Source organism: Struthio camelus, chromosome Z (genome assembly GCF_040807025.1).
Source record: "Struthio camelus isolate bStrCam1 chromosome Z, bStrCam1.hap1, whole genome shotgun sequence".
Taxonomy (NCBI): domain Eukaryota; kingdom Metazoa; phylum Chordata; class Aves; order Struthioniformes; family Struthionidae; genus Struthio; species Struthio camelus.
Window position 1 is genome coordinate 23,580,066 of NC_090982.1, and position 23,123 is coordinate 23,603,188.

General features: G+C 33.7%; 1 protein-coding gene across 10 annotated transcripts in view; it reads left to right on the forward strand.

Moving 5' to 3' along the window:
- Positions 1–23,123, forward strand: part of CNTLN (centlein) — a 199,158-nt gene that overhangs the window by 145,868 nt on the left and 30,167 nt on the right. For 9 of the 10 annotated variants that reach the window (XM_068928901.1, XM_068928896.1, XM_068928893.1 and 6 more), the window contains 3 exons: positions 17,233–17,397; positions 20,829–20,926; positions 22,646–22,772. In XM_068928901.1, coding sequence (XP_068785002.1) covers positions 17,233–17,397; positions 20,829–20,926; positions 22,646–22,772 — 390 coding nt within the window. The remainder of the gene's footprint in view (positions 1–17,232; positions 17,398–20,828; positions 20,927–22,645; positions 22,773–23,123) is intronic. The other variant, XM_068928897.1, reaches the window with a different exon arrangement.

Here is a 23,123-nt window from a genome sequence, read left to right on the forward strand (position 1 = left end):
AAAATAATAAATAATAAAAGGTAAATATATCCTATTTAATACCTATGTCCAATCTCAATGCATAATCATTTTTACAGCCAACCAGCTTTGGCACACAGTGCAGCCAGACAATCAAAGAATTCTGTCAAACTATTTAGGAAGAAACTATTTCTAAAAATACAAGGAGAAATTGCTTTTCCCTCTTCCTCACCCCTCCCCCCGCCTTTGTAAGTATATAGATTATCCTTCCCTAACTGCTTTGAATAAGAGTAGTCTTTTTCGGTTTGCAGGGGCTGTAATCTTCAGGCACAACAGTTAAAACACAATAAAGATTTTTTGAAAAATATCTTACAATAAATAAATTTTTGATTCTACTTTAATTAAAAATAGAGCAGTATTGAAAATGCACGCTGAAATGCATAAAGCTGTGATAACTGATGATAAAATACTGCCTAACCTTTCCAGAGTTTGCAAGTACACTCTAAGACGGTAGAGGTTTGACTAATAATTTTGAACTAAACTATGTGCCAGTATGAAACTGAAGTCTTCTCAAAACTGGGTTAGGTGTAAATGCCATGATTTTTCTTCTGAGGTCATATTCCTCTTCTCATATTGCGTGCATGTCTAGAGAGACCTCTTTGCAGGCCCAGTAGATAACTGAAAGTTCAAAGGGCACCCTCAAGATATATGTATATTCTTGGAAGAAAACCATCCTTCCTGAACTAGCCACTATGATCCAAGCCTAAACAGTATTAGCCTGTAATGTATTTCAAACTATGATTTTGTGGTATTTAAGTTCAAAATATAGAGCCTAAGTGTAATTTTCAAAGGCACTGAATTGCCAGTATTGAGAAGGAAAGATGCATTGTAAATTAGTGAGATTTGGTTTTATCTGAGCCTAATAAATTGAAAAACATACAAGGATCTCAGACTTACGAAGGAAGGAAATGAGAACAGACAATATTCTGTGATTTTATGAGACTAGAGTTCACCTCTTTCAATTCCTAGTCCAGAATTGTACCTTGAATGAATCACGATAAACAAGTTAAATACTTTTGTTCAAAATTTCTATTATTAAATGTGGAACTCTCTATATGATTTTTTCCCTTTGGTGAACTACTAATTCAGCATTATCACTGACATAAAACACTGCAAATTCAGTTTTCTGCTCAGTTAATGGAGTTGATTTTGCAAATAAAATGAAGAATTGCCAAATGCCAAACATGAAAGTAACTGCCCTTTTAAAATGTTTGTACTCAAAAAAAAAAAAAAAATCATAGCTATTCTTATAGTTTACTGCACTGAAAACCTAGCACTTTCTTAAGTCAGTTACTATGATAGAAGTATACTGTGAAATGAAATCATGAAATCATGCTTTCATTACAAAATAAAAATAAAGCAAAATACCTTTTACGTTTCTATTGATCTCTGAAGAAAAATTACAATAGGCACGTTGAATTATTGATGAACAGTAGTTGAAGTACAGTGCATGTAGGAAATGAATCTCATTCATAAATTAAAGAGAACAGTTGGCAAGAACTAGAACTATGAGAGCTGTATTATAATCATGTAAAAATGAACTAAGCTGGAGACTGGATAAATTCTAGATAAATACATTGTGAAGAAAAGACTGTGGGTACTGCGTGGAGATCATAGAATATACTTGCAACCAATGTCGTGTATTATTTAGAGTATCGCAGCATGTAGAAATCCCAGAAAGTATACTTGTACATTAAAAGAAGAAAAACCTGTCTATCACAAGGATTGGTGTGTTATTGTAATGTTATAAATATAGTTAATATGTATTTCGAATAGTTCAACAGTAGAGAGTACTTTTTGTTTATTACAGTAAACACTGAAAGATTTGATCTTATTTGTGGATTTGATGTGATACGTAGGTTATTTTTCTTCATTTTTCCCATGATTTTTCTAGTCATCTTTCCTTGTGCGGTGAATCTTATCTTACTGTGAGACAGAAAAATTGACGTTATTTGTGTTTCTTTTTCCAAATTTTCCTGAGTTAAACACCGTTTGGGATCTTGACAATAAAATAGATAATATAATAGATAATAAAATTTCCTTTTATCCCCTCTTTTTGCTAAGTTCTTGTGAGTGATATTTGATGGAAAGATTTAACTGTTTAACCACCATTACATGTACCTACTGTTTGTTTCACAGTGTACTTAGGGCAGCTCTGTTCTTAACACCTCCCGAATATTTCCATCCTTTCTCTAGGGAACTTTAAAGGTAACATGTTAAGTCTAAGAAGACTCTTAGCATCAGTGTAAAAATTGTCAGTTTTAACGCTTTGCAATTTTTTAAAGTCTTCATGCCTTCTTGAAAATATTTTTAGTTTTGATTCAGTTCAGGCAAAGACAATTGCCTATGCAGTGTCTTTATGACATTAGAAAAATCTTGAAAAAATACAGATTCTTAATCTTAGATTTTTTTTTAAAAAAGATATGAATATTGTTTTCCTACTTGGACTGAAAAGTCAAATCTACCTTCTATCTGAGATGCTGTAAGAGAAAAATAATTTTTCTCTTGGATTTTGACTGGAAAGGGGGATAGATATCCAAGTACAGGAATGGCCTCGTTCAATTCAGTGAGATCTACCCACTTAATTAAAACTACATGTAGAGCTAGATCAGGTTCTAAAACTTGTTCTGTTATGTGAAATCCCCTAGATGAAGTATCTCCCTGTATCTGAAAGGATTATTCTGTAAGACTTTCTTACAAGATCCAGATCTCATCATGGTGTTCGCTGGCTCTGTGGTTGCCATTTAAATTGCACAGCTAGTGTTTGTCAATTAATATTTAGGGTCACAGTAGCTGTTATATGAGTTTGAGAAATAATATTTATTTACCATCAAATCTCACAAAAAAAATGAGAACAGTTGTGGGGAAAGTATTCATACAGAGAGAAGAGATTACAATTTCAGCTCTGTCAGTCGGTTTTTCTCATGGATTGTTATATAGAAACCATTTTAGGTTGCAAGTGTATCAGTGCTCCTAGGTTTGTTCACTGGAGTCCTCCATGAATTATTCACTATTAGTAGCTACCGGTATTAATTATGAAACTAATTTACCTAACCACTTTAAGCATGTGCTTATTTCCATCTGAATTCAATGCAAAATCAAGACCTCTAGGGTTTTAAGTACTTTCATGGTGGTAAATTGAAATTTTACTGGTCTTAGTCTAGAAGCTAGGCCCCTCAACAGTGAGATTGTTTTGTATTTTGAAGTTACAGGAAAGGATTTACAACAGATGAAGTAGTTGCATACCTTTTTAAAATATTTTATAAGTAAGTATTCTAATACACTGTATGGTAACACCTGTTCGTGCTGTTCTGTATGGGTGCTGCTAAAAGGCAGGAAACAGATGCCTTGTGTTTCTGTCAGCCGTGTAACGTACCTTGAATTTTGAATCCTCTCCATCTGTTTGTAATTGTCCATTTCATGAAGGAATTTTACCTAAGTCTTCTCTCTCTTTCCCAAGCCTATATAAAGGTTTTCCTGGTTATATTCTTATGAAAAGTTTTCAAGAGACCCAGTAAACTGGAGAAATATTTTTGCTTTTCTTCATATTTTGAATAGAGAGGATTTGAGTCTCCTACAGTCTCCTAAGGTATCCTTTTACCTTGCTTCCCGTTCCTTTGCTCCTGTCCTGATGTGTTAAACAATTTTATCTTCCAGAGTACATTTTTTCACTCTTCATGGGAGATAGGGAGCATAGGATTGCAGAAGCAGAATGCTCGGTATGGTTTGAGAGATAAATGTACGTAATAGGAGAATAAGTAAGATACAGTTTTGTTCTTGATTTGGGGAGGTGTGTTTCCCAAAAAAGTTGACAGAACAGGGTTATGGGATTCATAAAATTGTTCTAGAACCTGATAGTATCTGGCATCCACTCATTTTCGTTGAATGGCCTTGTGCCATTGTGATTGCTTCTCTTAAAATGTACGTAGGCGATTAATTTCCGAAAGTGATCACCACCATGGCTGGTTTTATTTAGTGTAAGCCAGTCCAGTGTATGGACTGGAGTTAAGTACTGGTAACATAGTCTACACAGCGTAGACTAAATGTGTCAATTCATTGCTTAAGATGCATATAAGTAGCATTTAATGATTTTCAGTGGTTCATAATCTCACATACCATGAAATTAATTTTTTAGTTGCTCCCTCACATGAATGACAACGTTATTTTTCCTCAAGATAATGGTTTACACCACGTGCATGTTTTTCATTAGGATATACTATGAACATATATGACAATCCTTTTGCTGTTTGTTTTTTATGTAAAATCTTTCAATCCTTTTTTTTTTTTTAATTAGTGACAATGTAAAAAAAAATCAAGCCAGTGCAAGAGGATATTTCCATTCATTGAAGGCTATTCTAAACTTTCAATCATCCACCAGAGGTTGATTGAAAAGTATAGACCACTAAAACCTCAGTGTTTTTAATGAGGAAATCATTACATCATAATGAACACCAATACCTTGCTCAAGTTCATGTTCATACAGGAACAGCTGACAGGAAGTCTCCTGAGAAGCAAGGACTGTGAAGAAAAATGAGAGTCCTACTAGGTAATGAATTGAACATGAATTCCCAGTGCTACAGTGAAAAACACTAGTGCAGACCTTGAATGTGTAGACTGGAGACTGTTCAGTAGGAATAGAGAGAGTATATTTTCTTTGGTTTTGGTACTGATTTGACTGCTCTGAGAATATTCTGTCTAGCTCTAATAACCATAATTCAGGAAAGATATTGATGGAAGTAGAGTGCATGTGAAGAAGAGTCATGAGAAGGATTTGAAAATATACCATTGCAGAGAACAATTTAAGGTTGTCAAAGAGGAAATTAAGAGGTAACTTGAAATTAATTACCTAAGAAAAAAGAAGTTTACTTTTAGATTTTTCAGTCTGGCAATGTAAAACTGAAAAAGACGTTTAGGATCTGAAAAATAAAACAGGATATATGGGGTCTACGGCTTTAAGTAACAGTCACTGGCCATTGCAACAACTATGCGTATTGAAAACTGACATAGAAAACTGTGAAAGACACGTTTTTTATCAGATACATACAATTTAATGTTTTGTGCCATTTCATACCTTTTAATTCAACCATTTCAGCAGTTTTCTTCAGAACTGCTACTTCTACATAAAATTGCACAAATTATAGTGCATTCAAGAAGCTTTTATAACACAATGTACAGATTATTCTGAATAAAAATTGAGAAATATTACAAGGTGGAGAATATATTTTCAGATGAGATTTGAAATCAAATCTCAGAGAACTGCAGTGATTCTAGACAGTTATTCTAAAAACAAAAAATCAGAGGGACATTAACTGCTGTGATTAGCAGTGACCACAGTCTTTCTGAAGGGAATAAAAGAAGCCTATGTTGTAGGAAGTATAGAAAAAATAGAGATCTAGACAGAGACAGAGGAGATGTTTAGTGATGTTGAGCTGAATTCATGAGAAGTACAAATGACAGGAAAGTGTGTTCTGAACTTTGATAACGCTCTATTCATTTATCTGAAGAATGGATGGGAAAAATACATGTATTGCTCCACAGAGCCCAGCTGGGCAACAGTTTTGTCTCTGATAAAACCCAGAATGCCCTTAATAGAATTCTGAAGAAAAGATGTAAATGTGGATGATAAATTTGAGAAAAGTCAAACCAAAGTTTTTTAAGGATCTAATTGAAGGGAAGGCAAAGTGTTACAATGATCTTAAACATCAGGTTATAAAGAGAAGAAATGCTGAGGCAGAAAAAGAGCCACCACCAGTTGAGACATAAATACAGAGTCATGGCACAATGAAAATGGACAATAAAACTAAGGGAGTAACCTAAAAGAAATTAATATTCCACTGTGTGCAGCAGGAACATTATAAGATAATTGCTTTTTTGCAGTAGAAATGCAAAGAAAAGGAAAAATTTCATTGAGGTGTAATATACACATAATTTAGGTTTACGTTGCCCTGGTACAGTTCTTTCTATTGATTGTAGAGGTGAGAGAAGACTAAAGCTCCTTAATTTAGGTAGCACATAGTTTGGAAAGGAAAATTCAGAAAGGAAAAAGTTAATTGACCATTTTCAGATTTTTCTTTCATATTCCTTTGTCCAGATGTGTGGTTGAGGGGAGGGAAAGTAAATCTTTTTGTAATGAGATAGTAGTGAAATATTTAGTTAAAGGAGAAAACTTTTCATTTTAACTGGAAGCATAGAGATATTAATCTTTATTGAGTCAGAATCTAGATAAAGCACTCAAGATGAGAGCTAAAGGCTGGGCTTCCAAAGAATAATAATACTTGTTTTTCGGTAAATATTCTTTACCAGGATAGAAACTTTGATGGAAAAAAGGAAATAAAACTATAAATTTACTATGTGATATAGCACCTGTGAAAAAGGCATTCTGATAGAAGCAATTTCAAAAAAAAAAATCAGCCGTTGCTCCACTTAACTTGTAAAATTCATCCCTTCAACTCTGCAGCTGAGAAATAAGGTTAAGATAATCATGAGGAAAGCAGTGCAACACATATGTTTTCGTTAATTCCTTATGAAAGCCTATAGTGAATAGAAGCCTGCAACTACAGGAAGTGTAGGAAGGTTTAGGGTCTTGAGCCATCTACTTTGTTTCTGACGTTGTATATTTTTTAATGAAAGTGATTTTGATGAGAAGGCTTTAAATACGGTTTATTTCTATTGTAGTACAGTGTAACACATATGTCTGTATACAATTTACGATGTATTTATATTTTATAATAAATTCTTCAACAGGTTTTGAATATTGGAATGTCTTGACTGCAGGGTTTTTTTTTACCGATCAGGACCTGTAAAATTTTAAATAGTTTCATTCCCGTTATTCAGCAGCTGTTTTGTGATTTTTGTTCTTGCTTCTAGGAAAAAGAGTTAAAGACTCCTCTTTTTATATACGGATATATGTTTATATATATTCACTATATATTCACACCAGACTTGTCTTTACACTGGCAGCTTTCGTAGTAGACATCCTGTGTAGGGTATTCATTTTATATATATCAGATCCTCAAGGGCCGTGGCTTTTGCCAGATGAAGCACTTTTGATTTTGAGGCTGATGAAACACAGTGCTATTATTGATCTGTGCATGACATAGCCTGTCTCTCTGCTGGCAGAGTGTAGCAACATTTATCCAGGAATTTGTGAAATGTCACTCGGATCATGTTCGTAAGGTAAACTGTGCAAAACCCAGAATCCGAGCTAAGGATCCATGTGGAATTGGACGTGACTCTTTTATCCCTTCGTCCTATCTTCTAGGTCAGCCAAGTGATATTTGTTAAAACAATGTCTGTGTTTTGTATTAGGTGTTGAAAGAAAGTATGATTATCACTTGGAACACCCTGTACAATATAGTCATACTGTTTTACTTGATTTTTTATGTCACTTGAGACAACAATATTTTAAGTCAGTAAAAGAGATCTAAGCAATGAAATCATTAATTTCTCCTCTGTTTGTAACAAACTGGTGGTTCTTGTACATCTCTGAGTAGGAGACTACTTATATTCCCTAAAGGATTTCACTTTCTTGCTTCAGTTCACCTTTAGAGATGTGTGGAAAGGCGTGTTTGTCATTAAGGTCTCAGTAAGCTTAGTGGTCACAAAACCTATATGGCTATGTCTCCACAGAAAACTTTCAAAATACTGATAATTACATGCTTTTTTTCCTTTGTTGATTGTCATTCAATAAGGTTGTCCTTCGTTATTACTTAGGAAAAGGGTTGAGTAAGTTAAAGGTAACTTAATCAAAACTAAGGTAAACAATAAAAAAGCAGACTTGCATGTGTTATTTACCTGTTTGGAAAGGGTAAAATGTCACCTTTCCAAACATTTTTGATAAGTGCTGTCTCAACAAAAGACTTGCTGTTGTCTTTGAAGTGGATGTTTCAGCTTCTTGTAAAGGAAGGAAATTGTTATAAAATTAAAAAAAAAAAACTTTTAAAAAGCTGCAATTAATCATTTTCATTTTGTATCTCTTAAATTGTTAAAATAATAATATTTTGAAAGTGAGCTACCATGGAAAAAAATATCTATTGTATTTCCAATTTAAAGCATTGCAATCTTTAGAAAGTTTTTAAATTCCTTGATTTTAAAAAAGTTACTAATAAGAATAAGAAACAGAGGTTTTACTGAAGTTAAAGGTTTGAGGGTGTTTTTCGCCAAGCATAATGATGTATTTTATTTCTGTAAGATAATTTCTGCACTTTGGCACTTTTGCACAGTACCAAAATCTTTTATCTGAGTGACTGCCCAGAACGAAGAGTTCCATATTCCTCTCTCTCAGATCCCCGGTTGCTGCAGACAGAAGTGCAGCTGTGCTCACAGAATGCTTTAGCATCCCTAGAGAAGTTGGAGGGTCATACACTAGAAGGTTGTTTGTACTTCCTTGCTGGTACACTGTGCCATCTGACTTGATCTCCTAAGTGGCTCTGGCAATTAATGAGGTAATCATGGACTGTGCTCATAACTTATGTTATGCGCTTGTTTGTTTTGCCTTGCACCAGGCTACCTTTGATGCCTCATGTGGCAAGAACTGCCTCAGTTTCTTTCTCAGTAATGAAGACTGCATGACTAGTCATTGCATGTCTCACAAAATTCACGGGCCCTGGAAAAGGGCTGATTGCTTGGTGGCTGAACAGGTCTACCCGTGTGAAGTTTTCTATTCATTCAGTGATTCAAAGGTGATCCTGTGAACCTTGGGGTAGTATTTGTACCAAAGCGAAATACATAAGCCTTCTTCTGTAGTCTTATCTCAGACAAGTAAGCAGAATGGAATCAGAAAAGTACTAAGAGATGGCAGCTGTAGATCTGGTTCAAGCTGGGACCTTGAATTGCAGGAATTAGGCAAAACCACAATGTTGTCCTCAAACTGAGTTCATGTGTGTAAAAAGAATTAATTACCCAAATGAGTCATAACATTGAAGATAATCATGATAAAGGGAAAGTATATTTAATTTTATACATTAACCCCAAAACATAGCGTTTTCTCATATGGTCTCTTCAGATATTTAATATATAATATAAGGGATACTTTACCCTAAACTGTTCATTTATAGCTGTAATTTTAGCAAGGGTTCCAATGATAACATAAATTACAGGATTAAAGATAAGGCTGTGGGGGTTCATTTACAAGAATCTAGGGATGAATTACCATTTTAATTTATATGCAGTACATTTTAGAGGTAATTTTTAATGTAACTATTGCTTTTGAAAAATATCCCTACTCCCCCCCACTACTGCTTTTTAATGTCTGTCAGCTTCTTCATGCCCATCAGAAACGTGCAGCAATATGCCTTATTTTTTCATATAGAAAAACAACATGTAAATAATGCATTAATATTTATACAGTATCCGCTTTGTGTGATTAGAAAAATTCTAGTTCATTTATTATCTTTCTTTCCCGGCCCTTTATTGTGTATCTGTATGTTTGTCCTTCTCAGTGAGAACAATAAACTTTTCTGGTGATTGTATTTTTTAATTAAGTCTATGCATAAAATATTTTGCTTTTACACAACTATCCATATGAAAAATAAAACAAAGATCCTGACAACACTTTTTGCAGTTTTCATAGCTAGCTGAAGTAGTTAAATGAGATGTTTAAATAATTAGATAAATTTAAATCTGGAATTATGTTTAGAGACTTGTTCCTTGAATACTGCAATAATTCTCTAAGCATACCTCACATAGGGATATTTTTAGTCATCCTTTTATCTCAAAATACCCCTACCACCTACTCAAACCTTTATAACTTTTCAGATGTGCTTTCTGTGAGTTGACAGAAAGCAGTCTTTAGTAGTTGAAAAGTTGAGATTTAAGTAAACTGAAACAATATTAAAAGATGAAGCCGGTGTGTGAGAGGTGGAATAGTTTTCTCCACAAGCACAGAATTCCTGCCCACTCAGGTTTGAGATACAGAAGTGTTTCAATAGAAAATGGTTCACTCTCTCTAAAACAGATGGAAATGAGTAGTTAAGTTATATTTCACCATTCTTTCAGCTGTTTTGGTTCATTCTAACTTATATATTCTTTTAAAATAATTTTGATTTGCAAAGATATAAAGCTGTATGCTTTGGAAATAAGTATATAAATCAACAGAAAGTTTAAAAATATTCCTTAAAACAGTGTTTTAATTCTGGTTTCTCTCTATTTTATGTGAGCTATACGAAAAACAGATGGAAGCATTATTAATTTTTTTTCCCCAGTGAGTTTTAGTGCAGCATATTTGTATGTGTTATCTGAAACATATGAATACTCAGTATTGCTGCTGTTAAATTCGTAATGAGTTGTAGGGATTGTGAAATTCCCTGACTGGCTCTCATGCAAGTAGTTCATTTGCAGTGCTTAGATGTGTTAAGAGTAAGCAGGGGGAATATGGCAAGCACTATCCCTGACCCTAGATGAAAAATTCAGATTTCTAGCTTTATGAGTTTGGTGAAGTGTTTGGTGAAAATCAGAGAAATACTGTATAACCCTGCAAGAATTCATGCTGTAAAACTTGGTCCTAATTATAAAAGATTGCATGGATTCCATGTTTTATTTTTTAGTGCATCAAGAGATATGGATATTTTTGGGTGAATATATATCAGATGGAAATCTTTGCTTGCTATACCAGTACCTAATATGCTCATACATGTTATGTATTGGGATACCCAAATCCACTTGTATTTGTATGAATAGTAATGGTGGGTACATGGAAACATTAGTTTTGTACTTCAGTCACATGTTCACAAATGACTTGCTATAATGTTCAGATATTTTGAAGTGGGACAAAGTGTTATGAAGTATCTCCCATTAGGTTTTCATTTTGAATTTAATTGTAGTAAAATTTACTGTGATGTACAGTGTTGTGTCAGTGTAGGTATTAGAAGATATAGTAGGCTAAAAGATTAAATATATAAAATAAAGTATCAGACACTTTAATCTCAAATATTTTCCCTTCTTTTTAAGGCATATTAAGTTTCTAGATTCTGTAATCCTTTATCTGGAGAAGTTAAAGCCTTCAGGCAAGGTGCTACACGTTTGTGACATCTGTATATGCTGGCAGTTGGCATCTCCACAGTGGAAGTTCTATCCCTGCAAATATTTAAGCACACTGTTGCGATCAGATAGTTGATCTTAATGAGAATAGTGATGTTAAGTTAGTAAAGTTAGTAATGAGAATAGTAATGTTAGTAAACTAACAACTATATTTATACAGCAGACACTGTATAAATATAACTGAAAGTGAGATAGTGTTTCTAATGTGTACTGAAAGTGGGCATGGGACACAGCAATATTTACTCCTGCAGAGATATAAAATGAAATTGATAGAATATGTAGGCTAAAATTGAATTATTGCAGATCATAGCCCTTAAATTTGAATTGCTGTTATCATTATACAGCTGATATTTTTTCAGAAACATTTTCATCATATTAAAAGATGGCCTGTTACATGTATTACTGCTACGTTTATTCCTATTTTGCATAATTTATTTTAAAAATCATTAGTTGTACAATATACAGTTCTGTACTTAGGCTTGTCCGTTGTTTATACCAGCAGATGATTTCTTAGCGAACTGGACCCAGAATACATTGCTGTGATCCATTTATACTTAAGTGTTTGTGTGTTCTCTAGAATAAAAACAGGTGTTTTGGTCTTGTTCTATGTGATAGTGTAGTCCTTTTTTACAAAAAGAGAAATTAGGAAAAGTTAAAATAGATCTATCTGCATTGATTTTTTTGACTTTTTTCTGTTTTTTGATTTCATAATATGCCATACGCACATCAAATGGTGCTAAGGTTACCTTTTTAAAATTGTGTATTAAATTTTAGATTTGTATGGACTGAATTTTGGTGTGAAGTAATGGCATTAGAAATTGCAAGTAAAGCATTTGTTTATGAAGTGGTATACAGTAAATAGCTCTTTATAAAGGGTTATCACACATGATTAAGTCATGCAAAGACTTTGAAAAGAGCCTTTGTTTCTTAGTCGTTACAGCTATATTCCTAATAATAGCTTGGGTTTATATTTTTTATATGTAAAAGAGCCATTCTGTAGATAAGTGTATGCATTACTTTTATAAAGAAGATGAACTGCATTTGGGTTACAGTGACATTATTGATAGGACAACTATATTTTTTCCTTAATAAAATACCTGAGATGAGAGGTATGCATGCTCTTATCTGCATGCTGATATCTGTATTTCTCTGCTGGGAACTAATTTAAACACTTCATGAGAGATTGACATTTTCAGTGCCTTAAACATTCTTAAAAGCTGCTTTGTTCATTGCAAACCATATTTAGTATGACCTCATAATAATGTAGCACACCTCAAGTGTCATGCCTGTCTTTACTATGCACACTGGAGCTATGTTCATCTATACTAGACAACAGCACTTCAAGGAAAGATTTTATTTTTTCTTGATAGGCAATTAGCAGTAATTAGGAAGATTCACCTCAATAAGATGTCAACATTAGATTCTTTAAAAAAGTTGAATGTCAGTGGCTTTAAAAGAGGTTTATGCCCTGACACATAGGTATGGCATGTGAAACATGAAATGTTAATTTAACTTTTCTACTTATTATTCATGCACAACATTATTTTGTCATTCACATACTGCACTGACAGAGTGCAAAGGGTGTTAAAATAGTGCTGCTAGAATAAAAAGAGGATTAATCTACCATTGGCCAATTAGCCAAAGGGTACTTAATGGTCTCTAAAGGCTACTGAAGTCTAACAACTAGCTAAAGCACTGGCAAAAAGTCCTCTATATTACCTTCATTTACTTGACATTTTGTGAAACAGAGTTGGCTGCTGATAACTGCATTTGGCTGAAAATAATTTATAACTGAGTGATATGGTAGATTTCAGAAGAATCAGAGACAAATAACGTTTACATTTTAGAACTTTCTTGCTTTTTGGGGGGTGTATGGTTCACCTTGGGGATAGGATATTAAATTGCCAAAGACTACTATTTCATATTTTATCTTCATGTTTCAAATACTAAATTGTCAGCCACATGCAGCACTTGTATGAAGAAAACTTTTACTTCAAAGTCCATACAGGTGTATTTGCATTTTCTCTGTAATATATGATCATGTGTTAAGGATGTAGCACGGCTGGCTTTTTAATCTGGCATTTGTATCTATTCTTTCATGTTTTCCGATAGCTATATACTATCTTTATTAATTTTAGCTATGTTTTCTGGGACCTGTAAAGCAGCCCTAAGTTTTGATTCTGTTAACAACAGAGCAGAACATGGTCAAGATTAAAAATTTTGACTTGGATATTCTAAATGGGATCGTTATTAGGTTATAATAATGTGCAGAGTGTGTGAAATCCTAGATATCTAAATCTGTGCCCGCAAGTATGTTTTTATAAGGTCTTTCATGGTATATGTGCGCAATAAGTACTGTTTATCTTAGCTGTTTTCTTCACAATCAAGCTAAAGCTGTAAGCGAATAGCATTCTTAGCCTCCTGTTTTTAAAACTTCAGACAAACACTTTTTTAAATTTTAAAATGGAACTTGGTTCAGAGGCTACGCAGTATAGCAAAATATTTCATTAACCACCGTGGAAAGATTTATTAGAAAAAAACACAGCAATCGATTGAATGCTAGTCTGTTTAAGACATCTCTATGCGTGTTGTAGCGTTTTGGGCTGCTTAGATTACAGGATGGGAGGCTTCATAGCAAATAAGAATTTTACACATCTGGTGATATTTATATTGGTTATATTTATAGTTGCATTATTCTAATAAGATGACTAATAAAATAAGATTATTTCATTGCTTGAAAGGGGTTTCAGGATTACCTGATTTATATCCTATTTTATAATTCTGAGTAGAAATATAATCTCTACATAATATATTCTGCAAATGTAAACATATGAGGTCATGTATCTCACACCAGTAATACAGCAGTGCAATAGCAACTACCGTGAAGAGAAGTCTTTTTCCAGTTGCATTAGGCATGTGACTCTGCTGTAGACTGAACTAGAACCTCGTCCCGGGGTTGCTGCGACACAGAGGACTCCGATGGGCTGTTTCAGGACGTTCCTATATTAATGCACTGGGCCTTCAATATAGCTGTCTTTCTGAGCAGAGGGCTTATGGTATAAAGGCTTGCTGAATCACGTTGAGTTTTACTTTCACTACATAGAAAATGACAAAGTACTGTAGCAAAGTGTATTGTGTACACCAGGAGCAAGGAGATTAAGATAGATGGATATTAAAATACTGAATCTGTAAATGTCTGTTAAGCCAAAATACTCTGAAGAAGGTGTCATGGACACAGGTCGCTGCATCTTGGAGGAACAGTGGTAGTCTGCCTTTACAAACATCTGATCTAGCTGCTGTTTAAGATTCTGCCTTTCATCCTAGTAACCTCTTCCCCGAGAGTAAATCCTTTTCATTCTGTCACTCAGGATTTATGTGCATGGTAGGACACTAAAGGAAGAAACTGTGTTTAGGAAAAAAAGAACGAAAAGCTTGACGTAAAACTTACCAGGTGGTGAGGGACAACAGGACAATGAACTTATTTATTTCTTAAATAAGTAAATGATGCAAGGAATATCTTTCAGGCATAAGTAGGGTATTCATCCTACAGGGTGAGGGAGCAGGATTTTTTTTGGTTTTCACATGCTGCATACATTTATGTGGAATTCTCAGGTACCCTTGCATGGTATTGCTTGTACAAGTATTATGCATCAGAGGTATTAACAACGAAAAAAGCCCAACCAACCTGTAACACCATTGACAGGATCTCCAATTACTGATGGCAAACTTCCTGATGCATGTATTCGATTGCAACTGCGTGTTTACTGTTGTCTGCTGTTGCAAGTTGAGGGGCTTTTGTCTTGGATATTGCTTTCACTTCACCCCACTTGTTCTGATGTTGTTACTGCATTTAGTATTTCTGTACATTCATATTTGAAATAATTTTTTCTGGGTCCTACCTTAAGTGAGTTATGTAACTGACATGGCACTGTCATCTTTGGCACATGTCTCATAAAGATGCTTCCTTTTTGCTGTCATTTTTGTGAACGTGGCCACTGCGGCCATGGTATTTCTAGAACTTACAGGTTTTTCCCTGCCATTGTAGTCTTAAATGACCTAAGAAATTTAGGTAAGGTGCAAGCTATCTTGGGCATATGTGGCGGCCTCTCTAGTTTTAATCAAAGATATTGATCTAGCTATGAATTTTTTTTACTTTTTTATGAATAATTCATTATACAAACACTGAATCATGAAATTCTGTATGCAGAAATATTGGCTATACTAGACAAGTTAACCCAATGCTTATGTTTTTTATCTACCATATTTTCCTGTACTACTACTTTTAAAGTAGCCTTCCTTTTGTCTATTACCCACATTGTATTAACTGAGAGAATAATTCAACAGATTAGGGAATAGCCAGGCAGAAAATACATCAACACTATTTGTCTGTTGCTCAGTAATTATAGAAGACTGAGAAGGGAATGAAAGATTAACCCTTTTGCTAAGAGTAATGCTGATCTCAGATATGTATGTATGGTTCCCATTGGCTTTGATAAATGTACCAAATGTAGAAATACTGTTAGAGTTCTAACTTTGAGATAGAATACAACTTTAAAGATAGAATACATTTTCTTGAATCTATAATAATTTTTAAGTTCTTCTTTAAATATGCAAGCATTTCCATGCCATTGGAAATAGAAACAAACTGTAATGGAAATAAATAGTCCATAAATTATGTTTCTTTTATTTGGATGAATGTGATACTCAGGTGATCTGATGATCTGTGTGGAAATAAGTGTGTGTATAAGTATATGTATGTAAAATGTGCTCTTTCTCTAGTAACATCAAATAATATAAAATCCAATTTTGAATTAAACATTAAAGCATTCTAAAGTAGAACAGTATCTTTAACCTGCTCTCGCCCATGTTGTTTTGTGGACCAACATATAATCAGACATACATTTAGCTGTTTGAAGGTGTAGCATCTTCTCCTTTTTCTAATCAGGATTCTTTTCAAATAAAGATTTTTTTTCCTTTGAGAGATTTCAATATCATTTTGTATAATTGTTCCTTATGTTAAAGTACCATATTATAATCTGCTTTGAAATAATAAAATAGTACTGTAGTTACCCTCTTAAAGAGCAGACAGTTGTTAGGCCATTAAAGCTTGGTGGCTTTCTGCTGACTACATATTGGTGATAGATAAGCACTAGCTTGAAGATTATTTCAATTCTCGTTCTAACAGAAGAGCATTCAATATTGTTTAAATTAAAACTAATATTTTATTTTTAAAATTATCCTCTTTAAAGGGTACTGTGATATATATTGTTACACAGAGTAAATAATTCTCGTCAGTTGTCAGTCAAGTGTAACAAGACTGAGAGTTAGTTTGCATGTTATTTATTTGAACTAAATCCCTAACAAGCTTCGTCTGCTAATTGGACTTAGCATTTATGTTGCTAAATGAGAAACATTTTGGCTGCAGTATAGGGTGGTAAGACCTACCCAGTGGAATAAACAACTAACATCTGTTATCCTGTCCTGCTCCAGCTTGGCTTTTACCAGTTAAGTATCTCAGCCCTAGAGTCAAGGTTATGGAATATGTGGTTCCCTGGCTATGGTGTGTGTATGTGAAAGGGAAGAAATAACATGAGTAAAGACCAGCCAACCGGAAGATATTTAGTGCAGCTGGTCCACTTTGCTTTAACCTCTACAAGTCCTACAAATATCAAAACAAAAGCCAAGAGAAGGATGTATGTTTTATAGCAGTTGTCAACACAGCAATTCAAGTGAGCTTACAATGGTCACCATTAAAACTGATTTGACATTTAACCACCCTTAATATGCCTTGGTGTCTGAAACACATTGGTATTTCTTCATGCTCAGTATAGAAAGTAATTGTAGAATCCCAGGGACCTTCTAGGTAAACGTGTTTCAACAGTATCTACTGTTAGAATTTTATATAATTTTTGCCTGTCATGGTAAAAATATAAATACACAAAATAAAACTTGAATCAATTTGCCTTTCAAAAAAATTAGATTTTTTAATGTTGGTTTACTATTCTTTTCTGCAAGATTCGGTCTTTGCTTAAATTCAGCTGGTAACTATGCAATATAAAATGTAGATGGTGTACAGTTTTTCATTTTTCTTGAATTCTAACCACAAAGTATCTCATGTGATCAAGCAGAAATATTTTTGAGATGCAATTGTGATTGTTACCTCTGTTTGTAAAACAGGCATTGACCTCTGACTTGGCCAAGTGGCAACAAGAGAAGGAAGATTTACAAGGAAAAGTGAAGTTGAGAGAACATCTGTCTCAAACTGCCAGCAAGAATGAAGCAACACCAGCTCCCTCAAAGAACATAGATTTAGAGATGAAACAGCTGCAGTGCAAACTGAAGGTGACAGAACAGATTATCCAGTGCTGAAGATAATTCACATGAGCAGTATTTCATAAACTGGGTCAAGCAGATTCACATATACACTCACATATGCCTGTCATTTATATATGCTAACCTATGATTAGTATCAGAGGTGTTAAATAATCTTTGATATTAAATAGAAATGTAGTCATTACCAAGTGATTTAAAAGTTGCGAGTAAACACCTTTTGCAGATCCAGTGGGCCAGACTGAGAGGCTTGCTAAGTTTTCGCACAGTGACTAAATGCATCCTCTTGAAAAGTGCTGTGGAATTACTTTAAAGGGAATTTGTGGTTATTTCTTGCATCCGTTAAGGAGCTAAACAGTAACTATCTGTGAAAGGGGAGATAGAAATCAAACTGATTGTGTAGCTCATGTAATGTTATGTTATCCATATGTCATTTCGTGTTTTCAGAGAACGTTCTTTTTGCATTTTTGGTAGAAGTAGCAGTAGTTATTATAGTAAATTAAAGGATAATTTTAAAAAATACTTTTGTGTGGAAACAATGTATGAGATTAGATAGTAGGAAAATACTAACTTGTTGCTGAAATAATTTTTCAGCCTCCAGTGATTCTGCCATGTATAAATGATGTAGATGCTGCACTGTGTTGATGAGCATAGCATCTGAGAGCTTTCCCAGAAGTTGCCCTGGCTACCATTTATCATATATTAGTTCTTCTGTTCTCACTGAAGAAGCTACATGTTCAACGGAATGTATTAAAGTTGTTATTTTATTATTATTTCACGCTTACATATGAAGGGAAAGAAAAGCTGAAAATGGTACGGCTTTTTACTGCTAGAAGAAAGCACAAGCCAAGATCACAGCCAAAGGACCAAATGGAAGAAAAGGCCTTATTACCTGAGCCATATAGCTGTCCCTGTCTCCAAGTACTGGATTAGCTGAGCTAGCACAAGAGGTCTGGGCAAGGTGTAGTGTTCAGACCTCTTAGCTGTTCATGGTAATGATAGTATAGATCTTGGCAATAGGACACTGTATCTGTAACTTCTTGGTTCAGGGATTAGTAAAGGTAGGTCACGCTGATGGGAAGAGATGAGGGCAGCAGAGAGTAAGAGTAGCACTGGCGAGGCACATAATCTGATTTATTTTAAGTATGAAGAGTTCGTATGAGAGAGCTCTTGTGAGCATAGAAGGGTTTTTTTTTTGAAGTATTGATTTTAGATTTGATTTTGCCTGATCTGCTACTGCTGCTACTCAGTGCTAACTTCCATTGACTAGAGTTGTCCCTTATAGATGAATGTCATGCTTATCCAGAAATCTGGTAGTCAGTTGATCTGTGAATATAAGAAAAATAACAAAATGATGATTTTTCCTGTAAGCTACTCAGTAAGTAAAGCTCATGCTAAAATCTTCTATATCTGTCTGCTACATGTAAACTGCAAAATATATCATTGAAATGCAGAGTTTTTTTGCTTCTGCAGTGGAAGCTATTATAGCACTAAACAGAAGAAGTATTTAACATAAGCCTGTATGAATCTGATGTCAAAAATTATAACAGAGCTTCTAGTTCCTTTTTAAAGAAGCGATACATTTTTAATGTAAAAATAAACTATTTATGCAAAACTCAGTTTAAAATATGCAAAACAAAATCTGTGACCCTAAATCTAGATTAGTAGAGTGAGTCTACTGGTAGAAGAGTAGGATGTGTTTTGACTATAGTGGCCTCGACAGCTACTGTAGATCGAGTTACTGAAATTGTTGCCCGTATTTTGAGCTGATGATTTTTCAAAAATTAAAGTTCTGCAAGTAATTTTGAGCAGAAGAAATGGACAGAAGTTGTCAAGTGTTGTTTGGGGTTGTCTAGCATACTTACAAAGGAGATTCAGAGTTTTTCCCTGCATATGTCAATGTGCAATCCTTATAGCTCGAAACCTCAAAGTACTTTTTATTTTTGATTATTTTTTTCTCAAAGCTATCTTTGCAATGTTTGTTTGTTTTATGTGATGATTACTTGTAACCTTGCCAACAGGAGGAAATGTGTTAGATTGGGTGGTGTATTTGGAAGCAAAATATGTAAGCATATGCCTTTGCTTCTGAGCATGTGCAGAGGCTCTTCTAAGTATTCAAGTTCATATTTGACTTGTAAACCATATAACAGAGTGCTATGCTTCACACTAATGAAGTTCAAACTCAACAATCAGGTCTCAGGAAACTCAGGAATATTGTGTTACTGTATATCATTTTAACAGTTTTCTGGTAATACCTCACATTGTAATAATAGTAAATAGACTAGACAAGTTATTAAGAACAATATTTTATATCTAACTGTACACACAAGAATATATACTCCCCTTGAGGTGCACAGCGTTATTTACAATACTTCCATTAATGTTAATGGGTGTTACAAGTCTGCACTGAGCACAGAAATTCTCCTCAAGTATCTTTGTTTACAGCATGTCTGATCTGTTCACTCATGCTTTATATAAAATGAGTAAAATCCCAAAGCTGTAGCATGGTGGCTGAACCTGTAAAAAAGCATGCATATATGTTATGCATACTCTTCACACGCATGAATCTTTTGGCTACACCTTTTGGAGCTTTGAAATCTCTGTGTGCTCTTGTTTGAGGTACCATTTTCAGAAATGGCTCTCAAAGCATATATTCTAAATTGCTAAGATGGCTACTTAATTGATCTCTATATAAATCTTGAGTAGAGTGTCTGTGTGTAGTGGAGTATCTGTGTGTTTGCATATAGGCGTTGAGGGGTTTTCTTTTCCTTCCAAAAAATACAGTGAGGAAGATTCGCCAACAACTTAAAATTACGTAGGAATTCACTGGAATTAAAAATGGCTGAAAGATACGAGCACAAACCTTTTTTTGATAGAGAAATGAAGGATTTGTGTTTGTACAGCTGAATGCAATTGTCTTTGTCTTCTGGTTTGAGTTTTAAGGGACAGAAAAGCAGCTACTACTGTTGTAAGGTTGTCTGGTCCTTTCAAATACCCAAGATGAAAGGGATTATTGGAAACCACTACTTTTTAGATGTAGGCCCCTTGTGCTCTAGAGCGTATAGTTCAAGGTACAGTTCAAAGAAAGATCTAGTTTTATTTCTCCTCTTTCCTTTTACCTTTTCGGTTGACCATGCTATGCAAGAGAAAAATTGGTCCTGTTAGGTGCAGTAAGCCTGCAGGTGTCCTGGGGAATATGTAATAATCATATATCATTGTAGCTCTGGAAGAGTACTGGTTTTGAGTATATTTTCTGAGGAAAATACTTTTGCCTAATGAAAAATCAGAATACTCTTTTTGTACAGTAAAACATTCCAATGAATGTTTAACACCATTCGTAAAATACATCAAAGTTTACACAGTCCATTATTTGAAACAAATTTACTATTGGCTGAGATCATATTTAATCTGCTTTATTTATATTTTAATATTTTTCGACATAGAATTCGAATAATGAAATCACGAAACAATCAACCACCATTAAGTCCCTGAAAAATGAAGTCCAGGAAAAAGAAGAACAAATACAAGAACTACAAGTAAAGTACGTTCACTGTTCTATCCGTTGTGTTTGGTGCCACCCAGTGGCAGCTCTATAATTGTTACATTAACCATTCTGAAATAGATTTTTAAAATAATCTTTTATTCTTCTTTTTTCCTTTTATGTAATCTTGTAGAGTGCTACAGTTTTTTAGATATTGGAACAGTACATGCTAAGATTGCATTTTGTTTAAGCTGATGAGTGATTAGGTAGCTACAGTATCTGCACTGCAATAAGAATACCTTAAGTCAGAATTCAGACCCTAGAGTGGACTTTTTTATCCTTGATGTAAGTCTAAATGAATTCCTCAGCACTCTTAAATGCAGTGTTTCAAATACAGTAATTCTTTGCCTAGGGGCTAAGAGACATGTCAAGGTTTAGATGCTTAAACAAGATTAACTATCCAGTCTTATTTTCATAAAAAGTGCAAAAGAACTGTTGTATTTGTTTCTATTTGAATTGGTTAGGGTTTACTTCATTTTGAAATTTGCATGTATTGGTGCAAAGTATGCAACTGAGATTTTTGTTCTACCTACTTACTTTAATTGACTGTTCTTCAATTATATTACTATAGAAACGTAATCCCTTAGTATGTCTGTGAACTTCTTGCCCGTTCCACAGTTTAATTCCTCTAACAGTTCAATTTTTTTTTTTATTTGTAGAAACATTGCAGTTTACTTTTTTAACTTATTTCAAAAATAGTGATTTCTTAAAGTGGTGGAAGGGTGTTGCAGTCTGTTAATTTCTATTTAAAATAAAACTGAAGAAATCTTCTACTACTTAATTTTAAAAGGGAGCTACTGATTTTCATACTTATTTTATAATAATGTAAATAGCTTTTTGCATAAAGTATAAGATCTGATCATCAAAATAACACTAAAAGGAGTATGAAATAGATTGAAGACATTTTAAGATGCTCTGTCTTCTTGTTGATTTTTATATGGTATTGACATGATATCAACAATGTTTTATTTCTGAACATATTGCTATCATTCAGTTTTCCTTTATTAAAAAAAAACCTGCCTGTCTGAACGTATTCAGAAAATGCTTATGTTTATTTTGAAAATGTTAATTTGTACTCAAACTGTAGAATCATTACGTAAGACATAATTTTCTCAAGAAATACAGATCATGTCATGAGTTTCCTCTTTTAATAAGTGTCGGTGAAAAATACTGATGTTATTTCTAGATTTTGCAATTTTTAAGACAAATTATCTTACCCGACATTATGATATTGCAATTCAACAAAATAGTGATTTTTCCTTCTAGTTCTGTGTATTACTCAGTTGTATGAAATAATTCCCCCCATACACACCTTTTTAAAGAATTTTTTGCAAAATAATACTTAAAATATATCTACTTCAGGCATCAAAGAGATTTAATTCACTAAACTTTTTTTTCAGCATTTTTTTAGGTATATATACAAAAGTATTATGCTTTCAGAAAATATAATTGATTGGAGCATGAATTACAGCAAAATGCAAATCAAAAGTAAATTGCATATTTAGAAATAGATCTGTTAGCTAAGAAACTTGACACTGTCTGTCATGACTAGGAGTAAGGTAAATCACAAGAATTACATCAGCTTTTATTTTAAAAAAATTCTAAAGCTGCAAGAATGGTATTTTGTCCACTGCATTCATACTTTTTAGTTGATTAAAATAATACCTTCACAATATTTTGTAACAGTGACTGCAACGTTACTTTTCTTCTTACTTCCAGGATTTCTCGAATGGAGAGAGACCTTCATATGAAAAGACATTTGATAGAAGACTTGAGGTGTCGGCAAAAAGCAAATCAAGAAAATGAGAAAACCTATAATGAAACATTACAAGGTCTTGAAAGAAAGGTAATTCTTACTTGCCATTTATAATTTTACTAAAAATAAAAACTAGTGGATTTACAGAAGTTAGTTAAACACAGTATACATATTACATCAATATAATGCTTTAAGCAAACAACATACAGTTAATTGTAGTGTGTAATTTCTTCCATTGAAATTTTTTTGAGATCAGGATATGATGATAGCTTGAATTTATTCAGCATAATTTAATGTATATTCATAGGAGCTGTAGTTAAATATTGAAGTATTCAGAAGACTGAATTGCAAGGATTTGCTCTAAGTAGTAAGATGTAGTTCAATGCACGCTAACTTCATAAAATACAGTAGACCTGAAACAAGGATGATTTTACGTGACAT